This window comes from Schistocerca serialis, chromosome 6, assembly GCF_023864345.2.
Source record: "Schistocerca serialis cubense isolate TAMUIC-IGC-003099 chromosome 6, iqSchSeri2.2, whole genome shotgun sequence".
Classification (NCBI taxonomy): Eukaryota; Metazoa; Arthropoda; class Insecta; order Orthoptera; family Acrididae; genus Schistocerca; species Schistocerca serialis.
In genome coordinates, this window is record NC_064643.1 from 131,705,430 (window position 1) to 131,720,791 (window position 15,362).

The following is a 15,362-nucleotide window of genomic DNA, read 5'->3' on the forward strand; positions in this document are numbered from 1 at the left end:
CAAGGGATCACCAATTTAGTATTGGAGGGCAGCGTGGAGGGTAAAAATCGTAGAGGGAGACCAAGAGATGAATACACTAAGCAGATTCAGAAGGATGTAGGTTGCAGTAGGTACTGGGAGATGAAAAAGCTTGCACAGGATAGAGTAGCATGGAGAGCTGCATCAAACCAGTCTCAGGACTGAAGACCACAACAACAACAACAACAACAACAACAACCCACCTTCATAGGGAGACACGATAATCATAATAAAATAAGAGACATCGGAGGTCACACAGAAAGATTTAAGTGCTCGTTTTTTCTATGCGCAACTCATGGGTGGAACAGTAGAGAAATAGCTTGAAGGTGGGTGAGTGAACCGTCTGCTAAGCACTTAATTGTGAATTGCAGAGTAATCAGATAGATGTAGATGGAATATTTCATAAAAGGAATTACGATCCAACAGGACAAAAATGGTTGCTTGTGCTCCCAGCCCATTTCCATCTATTCGCTCTGGAGTATTTTCATGATGCTCCAACATCAGGTCACCTGGAATTTATGAAGACCCTTGACAGAATGAGAATCAGATGTCATTAGCTAGTGGTCTACCAAATTGTCAGACATTTTGTAAGCCATCGTAGAGCATGCCAAAGACGAAAACATGTGCCTGGCACCAATTCCTTCATTTCACATGATCAGAATTTGACCCCTCGGAGAGGTTTCTCAAGTCAACAAATGGGAATAAATGCATGATAGCATACACTGACTACCCCACCCACTACACTATCACCAGAGCTGTGCCCACTGCTGAAGCTCCAGGAATCACCAGGTACATTGGAGAAGACATAATCTTGAAGCGTGAAGCACCATGCGAATGATCTCTGATTGTAAAAAAGTGTTTCAATCGAGACTCGTGTCGAATCGGTTTTGCTATGCAATGTGGTCCACAGAATGAGAAAAGCCTACCACCTAATGACAAATGACATGACAAGACATTTTAATAGTATGCTGGCAGATATTACATCAAATTACATCGATGTCAAACAGAAAGGTAGAGAGACAATACTGTCTGTCATGACTTTTCATATAAAACAAGGCACAACAGGGCTTTACAAGCTCCTCACCATTTTTCTTGATTTGCTGCTGCGAGGTTGAAATAACTTTGTTTCCATTTCAACCCAATTATGCTCATGATGATTATAATAAAACACTCATTACCAGAACTGAAAAAGCAAGAACAACAACAATAATAATAATAATAATAATAATAATAATAATTACAGTGCAGCTTTGACCTACATTGGATCCTAATCCCTTAAGTCAAAGATGGCGATCCAACAGTGAGGTGATAAAAGTGCAGAGACACTGTCTATGTCCTCTGCAAAAAGCCCCATCATAGTGCTGAGGAGCATTTCAACAGCAGGGGCTTCCCATACAAGAAACATAAATCTGTGCAACAATCATGATGCCACAATGGAAGCAACTGTATTTACTCTTTGCAGTGACCACAAGGACATAACAATTCAATGAGAATGCAAATATCCATCAGCGCTGCCATACTAAGGATGACTGGTTAGATCCAGAACCAGGAATCTGCATTTCAGTCTGAATTAGCATGCTGCTGTTTGTGCGGAAGGGGAGAAATGCCACGTGCTGTGCATATCCACTTTGGTGAAGCAACCATAGTCTCTGGCTGGTGACGTGCAGGCCACCCGTACAATACTTGCCTCCAGTGAATACTTATGAGTTGATGCTTCTGATTTGTGAGACTTGCTTATTTGTGAAATTTTGTAATTTGCTAGAACATTACTTATGTGTATAAGAAGGAGCACACTATGCTTAGGCAGTTGGTTCAGCTCTGCAAGTGCTTCATATGTGTTCAGTAAACGTGCTTTCAAATTGAACTATTGGTTCTTGTTGGCGACCATGCTCTATAAACTATAATGTGATTCTGGATTCTATGTGACAATACTGTAGAAAAATGATGCTATAGTGAGTTCTTACAGGAATACTATAACACTTTATAGGGATTAGTGACAACTATTAGCAGCTTCAATATTATCACATAGTACAATGACTGAAACAAAACACAAACACTTACCTTATTAAACTTGGCAAATGGGTAATCCTTTCCTTCATCAACAGTACGACGCCAGTGATGAAACACTGCTCCGTCAGTGCGCGCAGGGTTTGTGAAAGGCATCCACTTCCACGGACGTACTTTCCGCATTCCAAGTTTAGCTTTCATTTGTTTGTAGCCCTGCCCTAAAACAGATATCAGACAGCTTTCTTTAGCAGTAGTAAGGCTACAAAAATGTTTGGATAAAATTTGATAGCATGTTGCTCAAGTGTTGTGCTAGGAAGCCAGAGGTCCAGAGTCTGAGGTCTGTGCAATCCTGGGGATTTTTGGAGAATTATGATTTCTATATCTGGCAATATTTTGTGAATGCAAAATACAAAGTGCACTTGATGCGAATTCTACATTTAACTGAAAGACAGTAATTGGCTGAGCTTGCCATGTGGTTATTGTACAACAGTACTGAAATTGTAAAGGAAGTAAAAAATGTCTCCCCGTATATGGCAAAGTTTACATCATTTACCAGTATTATTATTTGTCCTTCTATTGTATTATTAAATGAGTGTGGGAAGAACTGTTAGTTTACCTCCACATCCTGTCTGTGAATCTGGAATACACTAATTTTACTGTCATAGTCATTACGTGAGGTGTATTTGCCCCCGAACATCATGTGACCACTGGTATATGCACGTACACACGCTGGAAAGGCATATTGCCTCCAACAAGCCCTCGCATAGAGAGCACTGCGGCACTAAAACAACATTTCAATTTACGATTACTGTTATTTTGACTGTAATATACACTAATTTTATGTGACATTTCTGCTTTAATTGTACAACGATGGATCTTTCATAGTTTTTGAAGCAGAAATTTGACACAAAATTTGTAGTAACGAAAAAAGAGAATGGCAATGTAAATTTTGGGAAGATACAATGTAGTTTAGTGGGTGTTTTCAGTCACACTGCATCTGTTTGCTATACTTCAATAAGTACTTACACTCCAGAGGATTACGGTGTCATGTTAAGAACAGAAAGAGAGAATAAAGTACTAAAAACCTTAAGTACCTGTAACTCAAGTACGTTATTAGGGTACTGGAGCATCCTGTGAATCTCTTGTGGTCATTATAGATTTGATATTGTTATTCCACTCATCTAGGTGAAAACAGATGTTCAACAAGATGATATCTGTATTAATAAAATTGTTTTGTCATTCACATCATGAGCACTATAGAAATCTCTCCAGTTCACATGTATGAGCAGTCCCTTTACATTATTAATTTTTGGTTTATTTACTACCCACCCATAATCAGACAATAAATTTCGTATCTTGATCAGTATTATGAGTCAACAAGAAGAACAACATGCCTAGTTTTACAAGTTCATTAAATCTGTATCCAAAGGAAAACTCACATGAGAAACTTCATAATTATGAGATTTAAATGCTGGCCTATACTTACCATCAGCAGGCAAAATTCTTAGTACTGTCAACAGACACACACACAAGTACAAAACCTTTGTCTTCCATCATCCTCACTCGAGTGGGTTCCTCCCACTCTGTGGTTTAAAGCAACTTCCTTTCCTTCCTATTCTTCCCACAACCTATCCCTCTTTCCTTCTCAAGAAAAGAAATATTAGTCCCAAAAGCTAGGATATTTTCTTGTACTTTAATATGGGTCTGTTAGCAGTATTACGAACTTTGCCTGCTGCAAGTTAAGTTTATTAGATCTGTATCTGAAGATATTACCAGTGTCTTTTTAAAACATTTAGCTATCCAAGTAAGAACTCAACTGAATGACCATGTTTCTGATTCTAATAAATGTTTACTGGGAGAGCCTTCAGAAAAGCTATATCACACTCACCAGTGGCCACTGTTCCTGCCTTGTTTTTATAATTTAAAATACTAAATAAATCAAAAGAACTTCAAGATGATTTATGAGAACATTAAAGTTTTCTAGAGATTCTCAATACACAGATAACTTTACAAAGGATTTCTTATTAAATTATTCTTCTGTCACATACGCTTCTAGATGTTGCTCTAAATAAAATTTATTGACATCAATGTGGTTGAAATTCTGCAATATAAGGAAAAGATATATTGCTACTTACTGTAAACATGACACATTAAGTTTCAGACAGGCACAATGAAAATCCACTTACACATTAGCTTGCAGTCAAAACGTTTGTCAAAAAAAGAAACACACACACACACATTCATTCATACAAGTAAGCACACCTTATGCACACATGACGGTCACCTCTGGCAGTTCAGACAGGTGTGTGTGTGTGTGTGTGTGTGTGTGTGTGTGTGTGTGTGTGTGTGCGTGCGCCCTTTTGTGACTAAGGCTTTGGCTCAAAGATAATGTGAAAGTGTCTTTTTGTTGTGTCTATCCGCAACTTAATGTGTCACTTTTATGGTAAGTAGCAACTTATCTTTTCCTTATATTGTTGGTATTCCAACTTGGAGATTCCATTCCTTGAAATTCTGGTCATTCTAATGTGGCAGTTTGTTCTCTCTGTATATCTACTATTCAGAAGTAAGATGCTAACCTACCTCATGCACCATTAACATACGTATACCAGTGGTCACATGATGTTCAGGGGCCAAATACACCTCACGTAATGACCATGACAGTAAAATTACTGTGTTCCGGGTTCACAAACAGGATGTGGAGGTAGACCAACAGTTCTTCCCCCATCCATCTCATTATATGACAAATAATAATACTGATAAATAATGTAAACTTCACTATACACAGGGAGACATTTTTTACTTCCTTCCCAGTTTCAATACCGTTGTACAATAACCACATTTTTTTAGCTATATTTATTCCCAACGCTCTTTTTATTCCCAACATTAAAGCATTCAAAATTTTATATAATGAAGAGAGATCAAAATGACAAATATCATGTAAGGAAAAGTGTTAAGACATACCCATGTCTGTTGGGAAGACTGGAGGAGCATCCTTATTGTCAGTATAAAGTAGAGCGAATACTTCACGATGCATTCCTTCTGGCCGTTTTGAGACCTTTGGAGTGAATGGCTTTCTCTTTACCTTCTCAGGTCCCAAAATAGCCTCTTTTGTTATTTCAGGGGTTGGAGGCCTTTCAAGCTCCAATATGTCTCTGACGTCAGCCATCACTGAAAACAGTTAACTGCACCTAAAAGAAAAAAAATATTTTAAAAAGCTTACACATGAACACACTTTATAATAAAATACAATTAATATAAATGACATGCATTCCGCCAACCAATTTTATGTGATGCAGCATGTGGAAGTTGCTGGATTGGGACGGGGTACTCCTGTAACCAAAATATCAGGTACGTTCTGGTACGTCTGATGTTGATTAGATAGGATGAAAAAGATTTGCATTCGTGAAATAGTAAATTAGTATCATTATTGTTACAGATCTGAAGATGGTTCTGGATGAACCGAAACCGGTCATATGAATAAAAATTTTGCAATCAAGATGGATTATAAGTAACATTGTAAAATTCACTGATTGCTGCTATCCTATTAGACATTATGTCTGTTTTTGCAATTCATGTCAACTGATGGGCATTTTCATTGAATGAAAAAATCAAGGAAGGCTTTTCAGAAGAAGTTACTCTTCTACTCTCCACAGAAGTGGTTTGTAATGGTGAAAATTCCTGACACCAGATATTGTGGGGGTTGTCAAAAATCTCTTCTCGAGCTTCTTGTGTAGGAAATCTACATTGACTTTCTCTAAGATGTGAAAAAAACATTCCTCAATATTAGCTTTGCAGAAATCATAAACACTATATACAGTTGTTATTTGTGCATCATCCGTTAGTTGAAGACCAGCTCTTCTCAAAATACATTTTATAGTTCCTCCCGAACCATTGTACACAGATTTACTGTGACTAGTAGCAAAAGAGGACTGCTCAGCATCAACAGAAAAATCGTTTTTGTGCTCACGCAATTTTTTAAAGCTTTTTCAATTCTTATATTCAGCAGCACATCCATCGGCAAAACAATGCACTTTCTTCGCTTGTGAGTAATGCTCTGCCAGCCACTTAACCATTTCTTCCTGGACAGCATTTACAAATCCTCCATCATATTTCCTATCATCACTTATAAAGCAGTGGTTCACTATTACCAATTTACTTTCTTCATTAATCACATAAACACACATGGGATGGATTGTATAGCTGCTCCTTGTGTGGTGGCAACTCTGAATTTCATTCTGAATAACAAAACTGTAGTTTTCAGCAAAGTCTTTTTCCGGGGTTAGATTTTTTCAATTTTTTCAATGACTGTGACTGAAATATATAAGTGAGTGTGGTTAAATGCCTGTAATTTTGTTACCAACAAGTCTATGTATTCACCAACAGTTGCAGACTGCTTTACCAATTCTGCTTGATGGTCTTTATTTATCCACTGACTAAACCCAATTTCATCATCAGCATCATTGTAAGCTAATTTCTGTTTAATAATTCCGACAGTCTGTCATCACTGGGACAATTATCATAGTGATTAACCATGCAGTCGTCGTTTTCAGAGTCACACACGAGAAATTATATAAGTTCTTTGTATGTTTATTCAATGTGTTCCACATCTAAAACCAGTTTTATATTCTGGTAGATACAACACACACACACACACACACACACACACACACACACACAGACACACACACTGAATGAGTGCTACCAGCACCAGCTAAAATACACAACTTCGGTCTTGGCGAATAAAATTTAAAAAGACCAATATTAATGTTTGGATTGGTTGGTTGGTTGGTTGGTTTGGGGAAGGCGACCAGACAGCAAGGTCATCCGTCTCATCGGATTAGGGAAGGAAGTCGGCCGTGCCCTTTGAAAGGAACCATCCCAGCATTTGCCTGGAGTGATTTAGGGAAATCACGGAAAACCTAAATCAGGATGGCCGGACGCGGGATTGAACCGTCGTGCTCCTGAATGCGAGTCCAGTGTCTAACCACTGCGCCACCTCGCTCGGTAATGTTTCGATTCTCCCATTTAAAACAAGAGTACAGTTCTCTTAAGTTGCAAAGGATTTTTTTTATATATACATTCTCCTGAATGCTAACTTTTTCTTTTGCTCCTGGTGACACTCGCGTTTATTCATCATTTTGGTAGAAATTGTGACAATTTTTACTACTTCATCAGCAATATCTTCTCCCTTTTTGGTTTAGGAATTGACAAGTTACCCATTTCTGTTTTCAGTTTCCTTGCTTGTCGAACCACATACTCACTAACACTGAATTCTGACACTATGTTTTCTTGTGCCTAAGAGGGTGGAGCTAAAGTTAAATTTGAATTTTTTCAGGTACTGTTACGCTAGCCACTTTTTCTTTTATTAACAATACCATGACATCATAATCTTTGGCTTTCTTTACAATTTCATCATCAAACTGTTCTTCTCTACAGTCAGAATCTTCAATACTGCAATATAATGCCTGAACACTTTTTTTTCCAAAACATCCCTCACTTTTTCTAACTGCTTATTGTCATATGAAGCTTCCTGTGAATTGGAATGGAGTGAAGTTTTAGGGGAGAGCACCCCAAATAATGTAAAGTGTTATTCACATCCTCAATACTTTGGCTTCTTAGTACTGATTCATGAAATGTAACCTCCGGGTCATCTGTGTCACTTTCATTTCTATGATATCACTGATGATAGTTTTCTGTTCACACATTTTATGACATGTTGTGCACAGTTTTTGGCCTGGTTTTACATTTATTCTTTTAGTACTTAATGCTTTAGACAAAGACAAGCAAACTGAGCTCAAAGATTTTTCAACTGTTTGTGGTTTTTGTAAGGATCACAACAAGCTCTTTGATGACCAGTTTCAAAACGTTAAGTAACAGTATCTGTGATATCCACATCTAGTAGCATTTTATTGATCTTGTAGAAAGCTTATACTGGGTCACAGCAATATCAAATCTCGTTGGTCTTCATTTCATTCAGTTCTTCTCAATTATTATTATTATTATTATTATTATTATTAATTTTTTTTTTTTTTTTTTTTTTTTTTTTTTTTTTTTTTTTTTTTTTTTTTTTTTTTTTTTAGTTTCTACTGAGGGGCAAGTTGTCAACTGACATGTTGTTTTTAATAATTTTCTAACAGTGCATGAATTCACATTTTCCATTGCAATTCACTGAGCACTAATGTACTTAAAACATACTTTATACAAGTGGAAATATAGGTCCACACCACAAACAGATATGGCCTGTCTCACAGAAATACAATGAGCAACTGGGGCCAAGTAGACTAATTGTAGCATGCCAGCTATTTTCAACAACAAATTTTGGCAATTGTTGCATTGTTTTCATGCCTATAAAGGTTTCAAACGAGCTTCTGCCTCTCTAGGAACACCTTTTTTAATCACTGTGAGCAGATGATTGGCTGAACACATAAATAATATATTATAGTCTTTAAAACATTACTGAATTAGTCAAATGAAAGGAAATAAAATTTCACCCTTGAGGTTAATTTGCCTGACTAGAACGAGTTACACTTAAATATGCTAATTTGATACCCCTGCATCTGGGGGAGTGAGACAGTGAGTGGATAAACTTGCTTATGACCCTTATCCACCACAGTAAAATGTATTTTGATTTCATGTGTGTGTGTCAATTAGCAGAAGACCCACTCAAATTTTTTTTTTCAAGAAAGTTTACAATCTGTGGGATTATTTATGACCAAAATAGGGTTCCCGGCGGGTTGAAGAAATGTTACATAAACACATGCCCACAATTTTTCTGAAATCGAAAATTGACATACATTAATATTTTTTAAAAACATTTCTTTGTAACTTTACTGCTTGAAAACTGGATATATGTTAATTACGTGTTGTACTTAACTTCTTAAAAAAATTCCAAATCAAAAGCTTCATAAACACTTAAGTTATGGGCATTTATGTATATAGAACCATTTTGCATTGACATTCTTTCAGAGCCCTGTTATCAGAATATCACTACATTTAGAACTCGATGTAAAATACAGTTGCAATCTGAGACCAAAACGATTTTGCAGAAGTTCCTGTGTTATGAGTATAAGCAAATGTGCAAAGTTTTGTGAAAATCTGAGAGAGAGGGTTACAAATCCTTCAATTGTTGCGTGTTTTGATGTGGAATGACCTGCCAACCAAAGCACATTCGCAGGATGATTAATCGCAATGCCTTGCTTCAAGAGGATTTTCCTCTGGCGGCCTGTGCTCATAGAAAAGGGTCAAAACTTTTTGTGGGTAGTTGATTTATGTTTTAGATGGTTATGGAATTTCATTTCGTAGAAAAAATGATTCAAATGGAAAGATACTAATATTTCCCTCAAAAGAAGATAAATGTTTGCCGGTGTGTGTGTGTGTGTGTGTAGAGAAACTGGCTGCACCTAAAGTAAAGCTGAGTAATAAGTGCCATTTTCCCCACCCAATCAACAATGCAAATGAAATGAGTAATTTTCAAGTGAAAGTGTCATTCAGTTACTATAAAGTATCATTGCATTATCAGGGATTTTTTAAAAATTTCATTAGTACAATATTTGTTCAATGCATTTATCTCCTACACAATTTTGTTTCCCATTTACTCTCTCTATAATAGAATCTTTGTGAATTTATACAGGCAACAGACGAGTTGTTCATAGCGTGATGTCTCGTTATATGAATGAAACAAACTGTTGCACTAAAAAATTATATTTCTTTGTTTATGTAGAAAATACAGTAACAGAATTTGTCCTTAACAGTGATTCTGGATATTTTTAAGCTTAAAGTGGAAAAAAATATTCACTGACTGTCATTCAATTACTCTTGAAATTGCCTAGAGTATTGTAGGAAAATTTGAAGTAAATCATTAAAGAACTTTTCAAGACTGTTGCCAACAATGTTTCCACCACTTACTAATATTTCTATGTGATTTATATTAAAAATATTCAGCCTATGTTTATTACAGTTAACCACAAAAATTTGAAGTAAATAGGTCGTGAAATTCTCAAGTTTTTTGGAAACAACTCTTTCCCTTTCTATACTACATATATCAAAAATTGTATAGCCTAGGCCTGCCTGGATGTTTATTAGAGCATCATGTAAAAATCTGAAGTAAATCAGCCACAAAGTTCTCAAGGTTTTTGGTAATAATGTTAAACAACATTTTGTTTTTATATAGTAGTATGGATATAGACATGGAAATGCCAAGCAGCAAAAATACTTCCACGCTATTAAAATCAATCATTTATTTATTTACATGTCAAGTTCCATAGGACCAAATTGAGGAGCAAAACCAAGATCATGGAGCATGTCACTAGATGAAATTACAACATAAAAGTAATAACAGATAAAAATTAAATGTTTATGAACCCAAAAAAAGTCAGTCCATCAATTCAAGTATACACAATCAACAATGCAACAAGAATCAGCTTAATTTTTCAAGTAACTCCTTGACAGAATAGGAGTACCCATGAGGAAACTCTTCGGTTCTGCTTTGAAAGTGCAAGGATTATTGCTAAGATTTTTGAATTCTAGTAGTAGGTTATTGAAAATGGATGCAGCGGTAAATTGTACACCTTTCTGCACAAGAGTTAAGGAAATCCAATCAAAATGCAGGTTTGATTTCTCCAAGTATTATCCGAGTGAAAGCTGCTTATTCTTGGGAATAAGCTAATACTGTTAACAAGAAATGACAGTAAGGAATATAAACATTAGAGGCCAATGTCAAAATACCCAGACTCATGAAAAGGAGTCAACAAGAGATTCGTGAACTTACACCACTTACTGCCCGAACTGCCGTTTCTGAGCCAAAAATATCCTTTTAGAATGGGAAGAGTTACCCCAAAATATAATACCCTACAACATAAGCGAATGAAAATAAGCAAAGTAGGCTAATTTCCATATCACTTCAGGCACCATTCAAATAGTAAAAATGGCAGCATTAAGTCTTTTAACAAGATCCTGAACGTGGGTTTTCTACGACAGTTTACTATCTATCTGAACACCTAGAAATTTGAACTGTTCAGTTTCACTAATCATATGCCCACTCTATGAAAGTGAAACGTCTGGTTTTGTTGAATTGTGTGTTAGAAATTGTAAAAACTGAGGCTTACTGTGATTTAGCGTTAGTTTATTTCCTGCAAGCCATGAACTTACTTCATGAACTCCACTATTTGAAACCATGCCAATGTTGCACACAACATCCTTTACTACCAAGCTAGTGTCATCAGCAAACAGAAATATTTTAGTCACCCATAATACAAGAGGGCATATCATTTATATAAATAAGGAATAGGAGTGGTTCCAACACTGATCCCTGGGGCACCCCCCACTTGACCGTATCCCACTCAGACCCCATATCACAGCCATTCTCAACACAGTGAATAATGATTAGATTAGATTTACTTTCATTCCAATTGTTCCATAGTGAGGAGGTCCTCCAGGATGTAAAACATGTCAGAAAAACAATAACACATGACAAATATTTACAACTGAAACAAATAAACGAATGTACCTTCCACAGGTCCCAAGCTTTTTTAATGAACGCAATATCAAAGAATCATTTTACAGACACTAATGAACTAAATTTAAAATAAAAAAAGTTAAACATGTAATAGAACTACTACAATACTTATTTACATTGAACACATTATTGCACTGAAATTGTGCAGAAGTTATATTACACTTATATATACACACACACAAATCAGTTGGTTCTACTGAGAAATTCCAAAATGTGTGTTCCTGAATAATGCACACCTTTTTGTACAAGAGTAAGTCACTTTAAATCCTTGTGAAGATTATTCTTATTTCTAGTATTGATTCCATGAATTGAGCTGTTGGTTTTAAAAAGTGATATATTTTTAATGACAAATGTCATTGAGGAATAAATATATTGGGAAGCAGTAGGTAGTATCCTTAGCTCCCTAAACAGGCTTCTCCAGGATGTTCTTGAGTTCACACCATATATAACTGGTACTGCACATTTTTGTGCCTGGAAAACTTTAGCCCTGCTTGATGAATTACCAAAAAATATTATCCCATATGACATTATGGAGTGAAAGTAAGCATAGTACGCCAGCATTTTCATTTTTATATCTCCAATGTCTGACACAATTCGCATTGCAAATAGAGATTTGTTAAGACGCTTCAGCAGTTCTGTGGTGTGCTCCTTCCAGTTGAATTTATTATCAAGCTGTAATCCCAAGAATTTAACACTGTCCACTTCTTCTATCTGCTTGTCGTCGTATGTTAGGCATATACTCGTGGCACACACCTTACAAGTTCTGAACTGCATGTAGCGTGTTTTTTCAAAGTTTAGTGACAATGAATTGGCTAGGAACCAGTGGTTAATGTCCACAAATATTTTATTAGCTGATTTTTCTAAGACTACACTTGATTTGCTATTTTTTGCAATGTTTGTATCATCAGCAAACAAAACGAACTTGGCATCTGGTAATGTTACTGATGAAAGGTCATTGATATACACAACAAAAAGTAAGGGCGCTAAAATGGAATCTTGTGGGACCCCACATGTAATTAGATCCCAGTTGGATGATGCCTGATAGCTTAATGCATGTCTTTTTCCTAATAACACCCTTTGTTTCCTGCCAGAGATAAGATTTGGACCATTTTGCAGCATTTCCTGTTACACCACAATATTCTAATTTACTTAAAACGATATTGTGATTTACACAGTCAAATGCCTTTGACAGATCACAAAATATACCAGTTGCCTGCAATTTTTTGTCTAATGAATTAAGCACATTTTCACTGTAAGTGTAGATAGCCTTCTCAATATCAGAACCCTTTAGAAATCCAAACTGCGACTTTGACAGTATGTTATTTGAGATAAGGTGGTTGTAAAGCCGATTGTACATTACTTTTTCTAAAATTTTTGAGAATGCTGACAAAAGTGAAATTGGATGGAAATTTGATGCTATTTCTTTACCTCCCTTCTTAAACAGTGGCTTAACTTCAACATATTTCAACCATTCAGGAAATATTCCACTGATAAATGACTGGTTACACAGTTAGCTTAATTCAGAATCACATTTTTAATTAACATTGTTGATATTTCATCATACCCACTAGATGTTTTTGATTTTAAAGATTTTATAACGGACATTATTTCTGCTGGGGTAATGAGAGTCAAACTCATATTATGGAAGTTACTTGAAATGTCTGGTCTGAGGTATTCCATAGCAGCTTCTACAGAACCTGACAACCCCATCTTTTCAGAAACAGTTATAAAATGTTTGTTAAAATGTTCTGCAACACTATACACATCTGTCACCAATGTATCACTTACTCTTAATGCTATTTGTCCCTCTTCATGTCTGGGTCTACCTGTCTCCTCCTTCACTATTTCTCATATCGTCTTTATTTTGTTATCTGATATGACTATTTTTTCTTTGTAATATATTTGCTTTGATGTCCGTATTACACTCTTTAATATTTAGCAGTATTTCTTGTAATGTGCTATAGCATCAACATCAGAACTGTTTCGGATTGACAGATACAGTTTTCTTTTTGTTTTATAAGATACCCCTACTCCTTGAGTAATCCATGGCTTCTTTGTAGACTTTGCTCTAACCTTGGTTAGTTTTGGGGGAAAACAGTGTTCAAATAAGGTAAGCACTTTATTAGAAAAAGTGTTATATTTTTCATTCATGCCATGAGCACTGTGAACGTCAGTCCAGTGAATGTCTCTGATGAGTGTCCTAAAATAATCAATTTTTGGTTTATTCATTACCCTTTTGAGCTAAGATTTAACAGATTTTATACCCTGTTTAGTATTAACATTTAACAGAAGGAACTGCATTTCTTGGTCTGAGAGGCCATTGACTATTGGTTTTGTCATATAGTTTTGTTCATTGGACTTTTCTATAAAGATATTATCAATGGCTGTTTGTGAACAATTGGCTACCCTAGTGGGGAACTTTACAGTGGGAATTAAGTTGAATGATAGTGTTACTAACTCAAATAAGTTCTTATTGGGAGAGTCTTTAAGGAAATCTACATTGAAATCACCAGCAACCACTATTTCTTTGTTTTTGGTTGTTAAATGGGCATGTACAGCTTGAAGGTGGTTTATGAACAGATTAAAGTTACCTGCAGGTGCTCGATATACACTTAATATTATGATGGATTTTTTATGAAATTCTGCTTCTGTTGCACATGCTTCCATGTGCTGTTCTAGGCAAAATTTAAGAATGTCTATGTTCTTAAATTTATGACAGATCCTGATGAACGTGGCAACTCCACCTTCCTCCATTTCTCCTCTACAAAAGTGAGATGCTAACCTAAACCCTGTAACACTTAAAAGTTCTATACCAGTGGTCACATGATGTTCAGAGAGGCACATTATGTCAGCTGGGTTTGAGGACTCTAATTCATCTATGTAGATAATTAATTCATTAATTTTATTTCTCAATCCTCGAATATTTTGATGCAATAAGGATAGCTGAGATTTCACATTGACTGAGTTAAAATTGGGTAAAGTTAAAATATCTGCTGACTGTTGAAGATTCTTAACCAATAGCTGTTTATGCTGATGTAATAAGATAGAATTATGTTTTTTGGTTTCTTTCTCAAACTGAAGGTTTGTCTCAGTCCTAGCCTCTCTTAAAATTTGGTTTCTTTCTGTGCTCCCTACCCTTAAAAACGGTCTTTTCTGAACCCTATAACCACTGGTATTTTATCGCTCATGGCAGTGCCTCCCCCCTTTAACTTTCCTGCTATTTTCCCAGCCAGTTTACCCTTCCCTATCCTGATATGGTGAAGGCCATGCCTAGTATAATCCCACCTACTGAGAGAATCAACAGGAACCACACCAATATGTGACCCTGCATCTGATATAAGCAGCCATTCCAACTCGAAATTAACTCTCTTGACAGAAGAGTTCAAACGAGGCCAGTCATGGCGCTCAAGCACAGATACAAACTCAACACTAGTATGCTTTGATGCTGATGCAATCTTTGCCAGGTCACACTCTATACTGTACCCAGGATCTCAGTCAATACTATTAGGTCTATCTGCCCCATCCACTATTACCACGGTGTCTTCCTTAGTGAAATCTTTGCAAAGTGATCCTAAATCCTCTGTCACCTGCTCCAGACCAGCACTAGGTTTAAAAAAATTGGTGACCTAGTATTCTGATCCTAGTTCATCCTGCAAAAGTTGCCCAACACCTCTTCCATGAGAACTACTTAACAACAACACTTTCTTTCTCTTTACTGATTTCCCTACATTCTTACTTTTCAATTTGCTGTTGAAAGTTTGTTGTGCCCTGTCTACACCTGCAACTGCTTGAGGCTCACCAGTTTCTAACTGAAGCAACAGGT

The 15,362-nt window shown here is 36.2% G+C and overlaps 1 protein-coding gene across 1 annotated transcript in view; it reads right to left on the reverse strand.

Moving 5' to 3' along the window:
* LOC126484477 (DNA methyltransferase 1-associated protein 1) overlaps window positions 1–15,362 on the reverse strand; it is a 70,081-nt gene that overhangs the window by 51,910 nt on the left and 2,809 nt on the right. Inside the window, exons 2-3 of the mRNA XM_050108004.1 lie at window positions 4,987–5,213; window positions 2,080–2,243 (exon numbers count right to left, since the gene is read on the reverse strand). Coding sequence (XP_049963961.1) covers window positions 2,080–2,243; window positions 4,987–5,191 — 369 coding nt within the window. The 5' untranslated portion in view covers window positions 5,192–5,213. The remainder of the gene's footprint in view (window positions 1–2,079; window positions 2,244–4,986; window positions 5,214–15,362) is intronic.